Consider the following 14,657-nt stretch of genomic DNA (forward strand, 5'->3'; position numbering starts at 1 on the left):
GAGTTGCACTTTCTTCAGTTGATATGCATCATGATGGAACAATTAGATATCCTGAGAAGGAAGAACTTTTCTTTTCAGATGAATACAAACCATTGAATTCTTCTGAAGATAGCTGAATGTAAACTTTGTCTTTCTTACGTAAGCTTATTATAGCACTTCCTGAGGCCTGATCGATATAATCCTTTTTATAGTCATCGAATGTATACATTACAGCTTCATCATTTTTGTATAATCCAACCCAAACACTTGCTCCCTTAACATGTATGTGATAAAAAAATTGATATATGCCAGGTATTTTGCATGTAAAAATCCCAGTAGATGGATCATAATTATCATTTGAATTAATTAATATTTTGTCAAACACCACTGGTTGGTCTGTCGATGAAAACGAATGAGACAGGATGGCTGTAAATGCTGGTATCTTATGTTTCTCTGATTGCGTAGCAACTTTTCCAGGTGGTCCTGGTGGACCAGGACGTCCTGGAGGACCTGGAGGTCCTTCCCGTCCAGGTGAACCAGGTATATTGCCTGATATTTTTCCATAATAATTACCTGGGTTACCTGGAGGACCTGGAGGACCAGGCTCTCCTCTTTCTCCTGGATTTCCAGGAGATCCTTGATCTCCAGCTGGACCTCTTGGACCTTGTGGTCCAGCAGACCCTCTCATTCCTTCTTTTCCAGGGTACCCAGGTGCCCCTGGTGAACCTGGGCTACCTGATTTACCAGGTGCTCCAGATAGTCCTGGGTCACCTTTTTGACCAGGAAGTCCTTGTGGACCCTCTGAGCCTGGTCTACCTGGAATTCCTGGAGATCCCGACTTTCCAGGTGCACCACCTGGCCCTGGTTGTCCCTTTGATCCTTGAAACCCTTGTGGTCCTGGTGGCCCTGGATTGCCTTTTGGCCCGAGTGCACCATTTTGCCCTGGATTGCCTTTTGGACCGTCCTGACCTGGTGGGCCATACGGTCCTCGTGGTCCTTGTGGTCCAGGTTGACCTGGCTCTCCCTTTTTCCCAGTTTCTCCAGGATAACCATTTGAGCCTGCAGGGCCGCGCTCTCCTCTTGGTCCTGGATTTCCAGGTTTACCAATGCCTGGCATTCCTGGTTCTCCTGGTGAACCCTTTTGACCTGCTGAGCCTTTTGGCCCAGGAGATCCAGGTGACCCTGGTTCTCCTCTAGGTCCAGGAGATCCGTTTCTTGATTGTCCAGGTGGACCTGGTGACCCTTTCTGGCCTTGTGCTCCTGGCTTTCCTTGTGAACCTGGGGCACCTCTCTCCCCATTGGAACCTGGTTTACCAGGAGGACCAGGAGACCCTGTTTTTCCTATTCCTTTTGGTCCAGATGGACCTGGTGGCCCTCTTGGTCCTGGTTCACCTTTTTCACCTTGTTCTCCTGGAGCTCCAGATCCCTTTTCTCCCTTTGGGCCTGGTTGACCTGGACTTCCAGACTTGCCTTTTGATCCAGGTGCTCCTGGTGATCCTGGACGACCTGGTGCCCCTTGGGAACCTGGTTTACCAGGAATTGATAATCCAGGTGGGCCAGGAGGTCCTCTTGGTCCTGTACTGCCATTTTCTCCCGGTTTCCCAGTAGCTCCTTTGTCACCTTTCTCTCCGGGAGATCCCTTTGCACCAGGCTTTCCTGATGCTCCTGGAGCACCTGGTTTCCCAGCAGATGACTGTCCTGGTGGTCCTCGTGGCCCAGTACCACCAGGAGCCCCTCTCAGTCCGACTCCTGGTTCTCCCGGTGGACCTTGTGGGCCTGGTGGACCTGGATAACCTCGTGGCCCGCGTGGCCCTCTTGATACTCCTTCTGATAAAAATAAAAATAAATATGGTTTAGAATTTGCTATCTTCATGCTAATTCATTTTAGTTGGCTACTTTCATTTTAACTGGTCATGGTGGACACCATGGGTTTGTGAAATCTTCCATCAAATGCCAGGCACTCTTTTTCATGCATAAACTCAGACTTTTAATGAAACAACAAACACTTATTCTGCTTAAAGTATACCATAACTACAAACCCATTGCAGACCTAACATGATACTGATTCTTGTTTTCAGAGTGATTTAAATGTAAATTGCATTTACCTTGCACATAGTCACCTTGTGAGGAGCAAGCAGAATTTTATATTTTTCTATTTAACATAAAGGAATTATTCAACATAATCTCTTTGCTCTTTACTGTATGTCCCTATTAATAAAGGTCAGGATACTGTGCGTTTTCTTGACTGCTTTCTATTCTTAACTGCCACGGAAATTCCTAATATTTCTTGGAATCTAACTTTGTATTATTTCAAAGAGTGAATTGAATCCACCCAACATTTTTCAAATAGCAGATTTATTGTTTTAGTGTTTTCTATAAATCTGTTCAGGTATTGCATTTGATATCACAACCTAAATATAAATAGATCACTAATGTTAAATTACTCCCAAGTTTATATAGTGGTATAAAATATTATAATATTAGTCTTCAAATTTAAAGTTTTTTTCCCAAATTATTGGCACTTTTTTTAATGTTAGCCACAGTATATTACAAGTTGTTGATGGGTGGGCATTGCAAATTCATTCTATCAGTAGCAGTAGTCAGGGTTTTGTGGGTTGACCATTTATCTACCTATCCAGGCCTCCATAGCGGCTGACATTTCAAGTGTTCACTTATCTTCCAGACCTGTCCTCATGTCCACGTCAGAATCAGTACCACTCCCTGTTTTCTTTTAAAAAGCATATTGACTGCTTTGATCTGGAATGTAATTGCTCAACCTGCTTTTCTTCTATAAATATCCATGTTCACCTTTTCCCCTCATCTCCATAACTGAATCTTTCAGAGAAAGATTTTCTTCCATTTACAGCACTGACATGGTTGCAACAAAAGTCACGTAAGGCTGTGGAAGCATTTTCAGGGAGCTATACTTCTTGAAGGAAAATGGATCATGAGGGTATGGGGAGAAAACCTGCACAGGGTACGAAATTGGATAGTCAACAGTAATCATACTGAGTGGTGGACCAGAATTAAAGGACTGAATAGTTTCTCCTCAATTTTCTGTGGTAAATTGTCTCTCATGTCACATTTGTGCATACGTTGACGTTGCTCCTCTAAAGCCTATCCTACATTATGGAAAAAATCACAGAAGTGTCATAGCATGGAATGAGGCCATTCAGCCCCATTGTGTCGAGACTGGCTCTCCAAATGAGCAACTTGGCATAGTGTTATTCTCTGCAGATTCCCCATATTCTTACGCATTGCTTACATTTATGTAATCATCTTACATTTGCTTAAATGTCTCAATTGAACCTTCCTCCACACACTTTCAGGCATTGCTTTCCAAATCTGAGCCACTTGTCTAGAAAAGGTTATTTTTATCTCACATTTGCTGCTTTTGTAAATCACTTTAAACTATTCTTGGTCCTTTCAGGAATGGGATTATTTTTTTCCTTCTCTATTCTGCACCCTCTTGATTTTAAAAACTTTTATTAAATTTCCTTTTAACTACCTTCTTTCCGAGGAGAACAGCCCCAGCCCCTCCACACAATCCTTATAACTGAAGTTTCACATCTCTAGAGCAATTCTTGTAAATCCTCTTCTGCATTTCCATCAGTGTTCTCACAGGCTTCCTATGGTGTGGTATCCAGAACTGTACGCAATACTTCACCTGAGGTCAGCAAGTGTCTTATGCAAATTCAGCATAACCTCTTGGCTGACAATATAACCTCTCTTCCTCTATGCCCCTATTAATAAAATTCCAGATATTGAGTGCTTTATTAATTGCGCTGTCTCTGTTGTGCCGCTTTCATTGAGTACATTTATAACCATCCTTATGCTCCTGAACCCTTTTTAGAATTATACCTCTTACTTTATTGTCTGTACCTGTTCTTTCTGCTGTTACATGTTGCCTCGTAGTTCTCTGCATTTAATCTTCGTCTGTCACCAATGTGCGCATTCCACCAACTTTTGTAGTTCTATGCTGCCTTTCTCAGTTTATAATGCTTTCAAATTTCTTATCACCTGCAGACCTTGAAATTTTTCCCAGCACACACAACTTGATCCTTAATTTATCAGGAAAAGTAGGGTTCTGATATTGACTGATGAGGAACCAAATACGAACTTTCCCTAACCAAAAATATCCATCGACCATGACTTTTTTTCTATTATTCAGTAAATGTTGCCACTGCCATTTATATACCATGAATTGTAACTTTTTTTGCAAGTTTGTTCTGTGACAATCTAGCGAATGCTATTGAAAGTCCATGTACACCATAACAGCAGCATTGCCTTCATCAGCGCTTTCTGTTACCTCTTCAAAAATGAACACAATGTCCTCGTTAGGGAACCATGTTGGCTCTTCCTATTCAATGTAGCTTCTTCAAATTCTATGCTGAATAATTGTTCCTAATTGTATTTCCAACACTGATAATCTATAATATTTGGGTGCATCCTCGCAAGCATTTTTGAATAAGAATTTCATGTTTGCAATTCTCCAGTCTTCCCTGAGTCTAGGGAGGACTGAAAGCCTATGGCCCAAACTGCTGTGATTTCCACTCTCACTTCCTGCCATATCCTTGAATGCATCTCATCTGGTCTTGGTTCCTTATCAACTTTAAGTAGCAATCGTCTATCCAAAACTGATTCCTTATCAGTGTTGAATCCTTCTCATTGCTGAATTTCTTCCTCTGTCACCCTGGCCTGGGTTACAGCTACCTCCTTGCTAAAGATAGATGCAAAGTATTAATTGAATACCTTAACGTTTCTCTGCCAAGCTCCTCCTCATTTCACTCTTCTACTGCCTAAAGAAGATTTTGAGATTCACCTTTACATTGGCTGCCAATGTCTTATAATTTGTCTTTGCTTCTCTTATTTGCTCTTTCACATTCTTCCATTCTTAACCTGGCTAATCATAGTCACAGTATATCCAGCTTGATTTTTATTTTTTGTTCCTGCAGTGTCGCAATTAGTCTCCCAAAGATCTATTACCGTTTTCTCTCCCTTTCTAACTTGTAACTTGTCCCTTAGAAATTTTTCTTTATTTTAACGATGAAGCCTAAGCAATTAACACTCCTCCCACCCTAAAACAGCCACATACCATACCTCAACACCACCATCTCATGCCCACCTGGACTATCCCCTCCTGCAGGCACATGCACACAGACATAATATCCATTGTGATAAAATAGCTTGACGCCGATAGACTCCATAACTTACTGCTTAACATCAGAAAGCTATACATTCTGTATACAAAATGCATGGGCTGCCACAATTGAACTCAAATGGAATAAGTTTGCTTTATGAATGATTTTAAACTGTCAGAACTTAAAACACTTGTAGCTAATATTGTGTTTTTGTTTTGGAATTAAGTATCTCAGTCTTATCTGAGAGAATGATATCTGCTACAATATATTTACAGGCTGTGGCTGCATGCAGTTGTGGTATTTGTCCCTTGCTGTTCTCAGTCATTAACCTTGGTGCTGAAATTAAAGCTTAGCAAAAACTTGCTTTTACTTTTCCTGTTGCTCTGCATATTTTTATTTCAATTTCTGCTGGAAAATAATTTACTGATTAATATCCCTCATTGAGGCTCATTCTTTAATTTTGCTACTCTGAGACATGTTGGATAATTTATCTCATGTCTTCAATCATTTTATTTTTCAGTTTTTCTAATTTATTTAATTTTTTAAGATTTTCGAGTTTGTTTTAATTAATTTCGTTTTCTTCCCACACTTTGTGCAGTTAAAAATAATACCTTTTACATCTTTATTTCTATGTTTTATCTGATTTAATTTTTTTATTCATCATCAAGTATTTCCATTTACCAATTAGAGCATAAACAAATTCTCTCAATTCTGGACAAAATTGAAGGCAGCTTTTTCTTCTGGTAAAGAAAAATGAAGTTCATAACTCGAGTTATAGGGTGTACAGAAGTACTTGAACTATTTTTACAAAGGTGTGTCACATTCAATAGATAGGGTAATTCCAGCAGAATTCAATGATCACTAATTACATCTGATATGTATTCAAATCCATCCTGGGATGTTTGACAGTAATTACTCATGTAAGAGAATCAAATGTACTTTTTCTTTCTGGCTTCAAATTTTTGCTGCTGTTTACCTATTATTTACTTATCTACGCTACTTAACTCTGTGATCTACCTGTATTGCTCGTAAGCCAAAGCTTTTCACTGTGCCTTGGTACACGTGACATTCAATTCAATTTGATTCAATTATTATTAGTTAAGTTGGTTAAGAACACTACAATATGCTGGAGTAATCTGCCATGAATTAATTGAGTTTTTTATTTAGTTGAAACTTTTATATATTTTTCCACCTCTTCAGTATTCTTAACAAATTAATGAGATTTGTTTTACCTGCAGCATCTTTATTGTTTGACTGAGGATCCAATAGTATTTTTCAACTTACCTTCAGAACTGTAGGAATCATCTTCGTCTGAACCACTCCCTGTTTTCGAAAATCATTAACAATATTCAATGAATCTTAAAATATTTAATGATTTTAATTTGACATTTAATAAGTTAAAAAAACCTTTGCAACGACATTCATCTGCATCAGATATTCCTTTAAAGAGTACAATTAAAACTTAAAACCAAAGTCACCTACTCTAATTAGTTGCAATACTATCTGCACATTAGATGCACACAGAGCTTTAAGAAATGGCATTATAAGCACTATCAGACTCTGGAAAATAGCATAAAAAGCCAAATGAATATCATGTAAAACGTCGCAAAGCATTTGAAGACTAACCAGTTGTTTTGTTTACAGGAACTAAATGTACAGGAACTAAAATGCCAGCATGGATCATTCTTATAATGATTTAATTAAGTTTTAATCGGTTCACATTTATTTTGTTTGGAAACCAAGTAAGGTGATGCCATTGGGGGTGAAGGTTTTTGTACACTTTCCTCTTTTGGGATCAGATGCCTCTTTTAAAGATTATGGTCAGGTATGGGATTGGCTGATCAGAGTAAAGTTTCTTTATAAATTTCTTTTTGTCAGTTCTGAAGAACTGTCAGATTCAGCTTAAACGTCATCTCAGTTTCTCTCTCCCACCCCTAACCCAATGATATGTCTGACCTCCAGTTTTTTTTTATATATAGCAGCCAAACAAAAACTGCTATTTCAAATAATTTTTCCACCTATTAACATTTGAGTTAAGGTGCCAGATTCACCCAAGACTTTTTTAACTAATTGAAAATTAGGTTTGGTTCTTATTCAGTGGCCTAGCTTGGAATCAGTCATAACCTTGTCACCTTTTGCAAATTGTAGCCCACCCTTTTATACCATTTTATTACAGCTAGTTTAAATAGTTTTTTGATTGAAGACAGGAAAACTGACATTACTGGGAAGTCTGAGTTTCTATTCCAAACTGCATTGTTTAATTGTACTACATTTTTATAGGTTTCATTATCACCTCAAAATTTGAAACTTTATGTTTTGTGCACTACTTAACATTATAGAAACAAATCCTTTTAAAAAAAAACCCTGCTTTTTGGATCTCAATACTCCTATTTTTCACCCTTGAGGTTGGTAGTCAAATATCTTCCATGGTAAATGCTATTTTACATTTTTCAGAAAATATTAAATACTATTCTACATTTGTGATAAATTGCTTCATTTTATATTTACAATAAATACAGCTGTAATACATACGGTATGAATAGTAACTGTAGGCAGTCATTTTTAGGCATTCACCATTCTCTTCCATACAAAGCAAGGAATATTTTCTTATTAATGTGCAACTGAGCAAATCAGCAATACTTAGATTTAAATGTTAAGGAGTTGCATGCATTCAGTGTGCTTTGCTTTTATCTGTACACATATGTTAGTAGATTGCTTGTGGTATCACTCATAGAATTAGATTGTGATTAGGATTGCGTAGCACTATCTGGTCAACTTTAACTTTAATATTATTATTCATCTAATTTCATAATCAGATCATTTGTCAAATAAATTGTACAAACTATCATAGCATGATCAAACAGAAAATGTGTGTAAATGTAACTGTATCTTGTATCTTGCTACTTGTTCAATGTATTAAAACACCTGAAGTGGGAAAACATTTAATGGATACTTTCACTAGTATTCGTAAAAACAAATACATTTTAATATTGGAGGTGTGAGATGTGAATTTTTGGATTATTTATGAAACCTAAAACTTGCTTTGCCGAAAAGGTATTGCAATCAAAATGCATTATGTCCAGGATTGTACTGAGTAAATGATTTGCATGAGTCTTTACCAGCTGTATCAATTAACTAATCCTGGATTTCAATGGAGGTACATTTGGAAAGTGGCCAGTCTAGAGCAGCATGAGAGAAAGATAAGAAGAGGTTTAACCCACACATGTAGATGCAGCATGCATTGAGAATATTGTTTAGAAAACTTGAAAATGGATGATGGCGTCAGGAAGTGGCAACAGAATAACGCAACCACAATGTTAGCACCCTAAATCTCTCAGCACCAAGTCTAAGTTTTGTACCCTGAGGTTTTGCTCCATCTAATTCACCCATTTGTCTGCTCCAAGTGCTTCCAACTTCCCTACTTTTAAGACATTGGTCTCCCTTTCTCCCTGCATACATTTGCTTTGTAAAAATTACCATATATTGTTAAAGTTCAATGGGCTCTGTCCATAATTTTTCCCACTTAAGAATGGCTGGGAATTAAAATAGATATCTACTGTCAAACCAAAATGAGCAAAGTGAAGATAGGTTCCATTAACTAATGATGTGTGTTTGTGTAATGTGTGCATATTTGTATGTGTGTCTGGAAACTGAATCTTTTCTGAAATGTTAATGTGTATGCATTTATACTGTATAATGTAGATATGGAATGCACTGTTATTTCAATATTTTGCAGATAAATATGCATATATTGAATCTCACAACTAAATTTTTGTATGTATAAATGATGCCTGCGCAAGATAGTGCGTGCACATGTCTGTATGCTAAAAGCCGAAGATACAAGAAAGTGAGAAAAAGTTTGATAAATGATTGACATAGAAGCAAGGAAGCAGATGAGAGGTTTTCACAATGAATTGAAGAGGTCAAAGAAACTTGTACAGCAAGGAACACTTTTTGCATTTTTTGTCTGCACATTTCACCTAAACATTTTAAAGAAGTGTACAGTATATAATAAATGTACACATATGTTTAACTAATTTAAATAAGTTACAAATAAAGCCAGCAACCACCTTATACAATATAGGCATGTCTCATTTTGCAGCATTATCTTACACAGACCAGTAAAGGTTTAGTATATTAAGTTAAACTTACGACCATAACCGCGACGCTGATATGCAGCATTGTATCCCATTCCATGGATCACATTCAGTGTAAGCAATACCAGAAAAATAGTGATTTGATTTGAAACCATGGTTGTTGATCAGATCTGTAAGGAGTGAATAAAGCCATGACAAGCTTAAAATGAAAAAGTAATTTAGCTTAACTGTATTTAGTACTATTTCAAGAACTGAACAGTTGAGTGGAATTATTGAAGTTACTGTGAAATTTAAATATGGATACACAATTTAAGAAAATATTTTTGTACTGCTTTATGTATGACCTTAGTGTTAGCTATAAGGTCTTTGATAAGGAATTTAATGTTACTCAGACTAAATTTTGCTTAATACCTTAATGCTGCATGTGTGCTGTTTTGTCAATCTTACCTGTTTACATCCCATGACAGAAATGTGAAGTGTACAGGGCACACTGATTTATTCATTGTCGTACTCTGTACAATAAACTGTTATGGTAATTTACTGCAAACATACACAAAACGTTAATCTCTGCCTTTGTTGATCTTTTCCCAAGTCAACATTACTGTAAAGTTGAAGATAAAACATACCAGTATATTCTGATTTCGGAGCCTTGCTTCAGTTCAGAATCCCTCACTGGCTATTCGCTGAAATTATGCAGAGTTTGATGAAGTACTGTCTTCTAAACTGGTTGTGCGTCATATTTATATCTGTAAAGTTTTAGCTTTGTGCAACTAAAATTTGTAACTCCTCCCTTTCAAAACAAAAGTTCTAATTATACATTTCATATATACATTACATAAAATGCGTCAAAACGTTACGTCAAGTTAATGGGTTGTTTGTGGTGAAAGCTTCCTTGCCATCTTTGGGATTGGTAACTATCTCTGATGTCTTCAATTCAAATGTGAAACAGATAATTAAAAGAAAAAATGGGAAGTTTTTAAAAAAAATTAGTGAAGTCATTCATGTTGACCAACTTGGAGTCCATATTTTTTCATGACTGTTATGAAGTAACATAGAACATAGAAGAATACAGCGCAGTACAGGCCCTTCGGCCCTCAATGTTGCGCCCACCTAACCTACACTAGCCCACTATCCTCCATATGCCTATCCAATGCCCGCTTAAATGCCCATAATGAGGGAGAGTCCACCACTACTACTGGCAGGGCATTTCATGAACTTACAACTCGCTGAGTAAAGAACCTACCCCTAACATCTGTCCTATACCTACACCCCCTAAATTTAAAGCTATGCCCCCTTGTAATAGCTGACTCCATACGTGGAAAAAGATTCTCACTGTCAACCTATCTAAACCCCTCATCATCTTGTATACCTCTATCAAGTCACCCATAAACCTCCTTTTCTCCAATGAAAACAACCCCAAGTGCCTCAGCCTATCCTCATACGATTTTCCTGCCATACCAGGCAACATCCTGGTAAACCTCCTCTGCACCCGTTCCAGTGCCTCCACATCCTTCCTATAGTATGGCGACCAAAACTGCACACAATACTCCAGATGTGGCCGCACCAGTTCAGTGTTTTTAAAAACAGAAAGACTTGTGGATGCTATAAATCAGAAACAAAAGCAGGTATTGTTGGAAAAGCTCAACTGGTCTGGTAGCATCTAAAAAAAAAAATCAGTGTTAATGTTTTGCGTCACCAGACCCAAAGGTTTAAAACACTGATTTTTCAGTACAGTGTTTTTGCTAAGTTTTACCTAGACATCATTTTGCTGTTATCAATTTTGTAAAGTATCTGCATTTCACTTGGTTGAGCAAGATATTGCTAAGGAAGAGAGTATGTATCCAGCACACTTGCAGACTGTAGTTACCGTCACGTGTTATACATTTTGAGTGAGTAAAGTTCATTTACTGAGCCTGTTTTATTGTGTTGCTACTAATTGAAAGATTTTCTTTTCCTGAAAGATACGTTTGAAAATTCAACACCATATAGTAACAAAACAATGCATTGCAGAGGGCAAAAGTTATGAATTTGGGCAAATGGGAACTTGGGCACAGATGGAAGTAGTTACTGCTTGTCTTCATTGCCCCTACTTATTTGTGTTAGAGATAAATATGTAATTTATCCTACTTGCATCTTAAACTAGTTCAGATATTTATTTTGAAAACTTTAAGATGAATTCATTAAATACGTAGACTGATTTAATAAATGAAACAGTGGCTATTTTCAAATAGCATTGTTGCTGGCCTGCTGAAACTGCTTTTTGTTTTGAAAGTTTTTGGAGATCTTTGCAATCTCAGGTAAACATCCATATACACATCTGCTGTTTGTTATCTTGAGGAACTTTAGATATGTTTAGATAGATTTCAAAGTGCAGATATTATAGGGGTATCAAGGAGCATGATGTTTACTTGGACATTTAAATCCAGGAGGCTGTTATGATTAGATTAGATTAGATTAGATTAGATTACAGTGTGGAAACAGGCCCTTCGGCCCAACAAGTCCACACCGACCCGCCGAAGCGAAACCCACCCATACCCCTACATTTACCCCTTACCTAACACTACGGGCAATTTAGTATGGCCAATTCACCTGACCCTGCATATCTTTGGACTGTGGGAGGAAACCGGAGCACCCGGAGGAAACCCACGCAGACACGGGGAGAACGTGCAAACTCCATACAGTCGCCTGAGGCGGGAATTGAACCCGGGTCTCTGGCGCTGTGAGGCAGCAGTGCTAACCACTGTGCCACCGTGCCGCCCACTGGTTGGTTATATCCCTTTTTTTTTTGGGAGGTGGTAAATGTCTGGCTCGTGACTAGCAGCAAGCAGATGTGGCAGTGAGCCAGGCAGTTAAGGGCTACCATACATGACCATGGTTAGGAAAATTCTGTGTTTAAGGTGTTTAATTCCATTGAAACAGATAAAATTGTAAAGCAAAGGGTAATCTTGAAAACAATTGGAGGAGCAGGAAGTAGGTTCGCTCTGTAAACTAGTATTGAGTCAGGTGTTGATGTGAGTAGTTTGTAGTGCACGAACAGTCATTGTGCTGTTAGGCAGTGTGTTAATAGGAGGAGCTTATAGCAAAGCCAAGCCAACACACTGATTTGCTTTAATTTTCATATATGTAGCCTCTACTTGTTACAAATATACATATACAAAGTTTATTAACGCCAAGACAGGACTTAAACCCCAATTGTGTGTTTGTATTTATTTCAATTTCATGATGAACTCAAGTGCTAATGTACTTTTATCCAAGTTACACTGTCCTATCTGAATGCATTGTACCTGTATGTGACAATATAAAAACTTAAACAGCACTTGACCCATCAAACATTAAGTATACAGAAAACTTACAGACACTGACAAGTGTTTAAATTAGTGACTGACCAGGTCACACATCCATTGTGCAACAAAAGGCTCTTCAGACCTATTCACAGTTGATAGATGCGATGAGGGTGTGGCTTCTGCCAATGATTGTTTGACTACCACTGTTGCATAGCAGCTCTCAAAATCTGGCACCAAAGGCCTACCAATGACCCAGATATCCAGGTCTATCATATAAGATTTTGTTTGTAACTCTTGGCTATTGGTTTGACCAACTTGGACCTGTAAATGGTGTTACATAAAAACACAATAGATTAGAAATACTTTGGTGTGTTAGCATTTGTGGACCAAAAACCCAAGTTGCCTTTTGGGTCTGTGACCTTCACACAGAACATAGTCAAGCTGCAAAGCTGTATATTTTCATTTAATCTTGTTTATTTCAGTTGTAAAAGTAGCATAGAAGTTATTTATTGAATCATGCCATAATTCACGAGATTGAAAAGAAACAAAGACTTTGGATTAAGTAGTCATAACAATTTGTTCACAAGCCTTGTGAACAATTTTAAACTTGGTAACTGAGAGTGGACAAGCTGCATAAACTGAAACATATGCAAGTTAATTTCAAAAGCTCGAGGTAAGATGTTTCTTATCGAAGTAAACATTGAGGACAGTTTGAAATAATATTGGGAAAGAAGGGCCTGATTAATCATCAACAGAAGGTATGTGTGAAGGCTCAAGACGTGAATGGTAGGTGAATGTTATCAAAGGTAGAATCTTTATGAGGCAAAAGAGCTTGTCAATAATCAATCCAAGTTATCTTTTACGAAATTAAGAGACCTTGGGAGACCTCAGTGCAGTAAGCGATGGAGGAAAACTCCGAAGGTTGAATCCATGCTGACATTTTTGGATATTTGGAGAAGTCATAATATATAGAACATAAAGCAGGAGGAAGTAGGAAAACAGAAGGGCTGTTGGTTATAATCAACTAGGAGAAAATGAGGACTGTAGATGCTGGAGATCAGAGTCGAAGCGTGTGGTGCTAGAAAAGCACAGCCATTCAGACAGCATCAGAGGAGCAGGAGAGTTGATGTTTCGAACATAAGCCTGTTGGTGCATACTCCATCTAATCTAGACCGATACCTCTTGCTATTGTAGTTGTATGGTTTTGCTTATAACTAAAGTGTAATGCCCCATTTTAATTTATGATTACACTTTATGTGCCCATCTTATTATTTCCAGTTGATCCTGATCTAAAGATTATAACATTTCCGGAACCATTCTTGGTAAGACAACTATGTCCGTTTTTTCTGCTTTGTAGCCTGGTCATTTAGATCCAGTTCTTCTCTGAGAGTGACCATTGACTGCTGCATGATCTAAATGTCCATTTCACATGGCTGCTTGTTTCTATACTGTACATTTTTATTTTCTACATCTACAATATTGTTTGCTGATTGCTATTGGCTGTTATCCTTCCAACTGTATTTTTCCCTGTCTTCAACTTGTTAAATATTGTCGTCTCATCAAGTATTGTTTGTGTGTACACAGTATTGCGTGCTCCCTCTCATATTTTCACACTCCCCTTCATTCTTCAGTAATCAGTCCAGCAACCTATCACTTGCTTTAGCTTTCAGCTCCAATTTATGTTAAGCAAATCTTTACATTGCCTGTGAGGTTACTAACTCGGCTGTTTACAAATTGGCTTCTGCATTCATTCCTAAGCCCTGTGCACTGAATGCTTGGGACAGTTGAATACATGCTGTCCCTCAGCAGAGTATTTTGTCTGCATGGCATATCGCAATAATTTCATCCGTTTTTCTCCTAGGTTTTTTTATTAGGCTGAATCGTACTATGTGCTTTTGTCTCTTCTGGGTCCCCAACCTGTAGCTGATACTTATTACTCTCGGGTAATATCGCTGGAGTATTAATCCAGAGGCCTGGGCAGTTGGGGGCATGGGTTTAATTCTCCCCATAGTTTAGATTAAATAAATCACATCTGGAATTAAACATTAATCAGTAACGGTAACTCTGAAGCCATCAATAATTATTAAAATCCATCAAGTGGGCGGCACGGTGGCACAGTGGTTAGCACTGCTGCCTCACAGCACCAGAGACCCGGG

The 14,657-nt window shown here is 38.0% G+C and overlaps 2 protein-coding genes across 8 annotated transcripts in view; one reads left to right on the plus strand and one right to left on the minus strand.

Moving 5' to 3' along the window:
• Nucleotides 1-14,657, plus strand: part of nt5dc1 (5'-nucleotidase domain containing 1) — a 568,470-nt gene that overhangs the window by 71,893 nt on the left and 481,920 nt on the right. The window lies entirely within an intron of this gene.
• On the minus strand, nucleotides 29-9,975 carry LOC122545899 (uncharacterized). The gene is made up of 4 exons (XM_043684776.2): nucleotides 9,844-9,975; nucleotides 9,273-9,387; nucleotides 6,405-6,443; nucleotides 29-1,806 (listed from the first exon to the last, which is right to left on the minus strand). The coding sequence occupies exons 2-4, from the start codon at nucleotides 9,370-9,372 to the stop codon at nucleotides 29-31; spliced, it is 1,917 nt and encodes a 638-aa protein (XP_043540711.2). The 5' UTR covers nucleotides 9,373-9,387; nucleotides 9,844-9,975.

This window comes from Chiloscyllium plagiosum, unplaced genomic scaffold (genome assembly GCF_037043375.1).
Source record: "Chiloscyllium plagiosum isolate Xiang-an unplaced genomic scaffold, Cpla_swu_hap1 HiC_scaffold_3, whole genome shotgun sequence".
NCBI classification, from domain to species: domain Eukaryota; kingdom Metazoa; phylum Chordata; class Chondrichthyes; order Orectolobiformes; family Hemiscylliidae; genus Chiloscyllium; species Chiloscyllium plagiosum.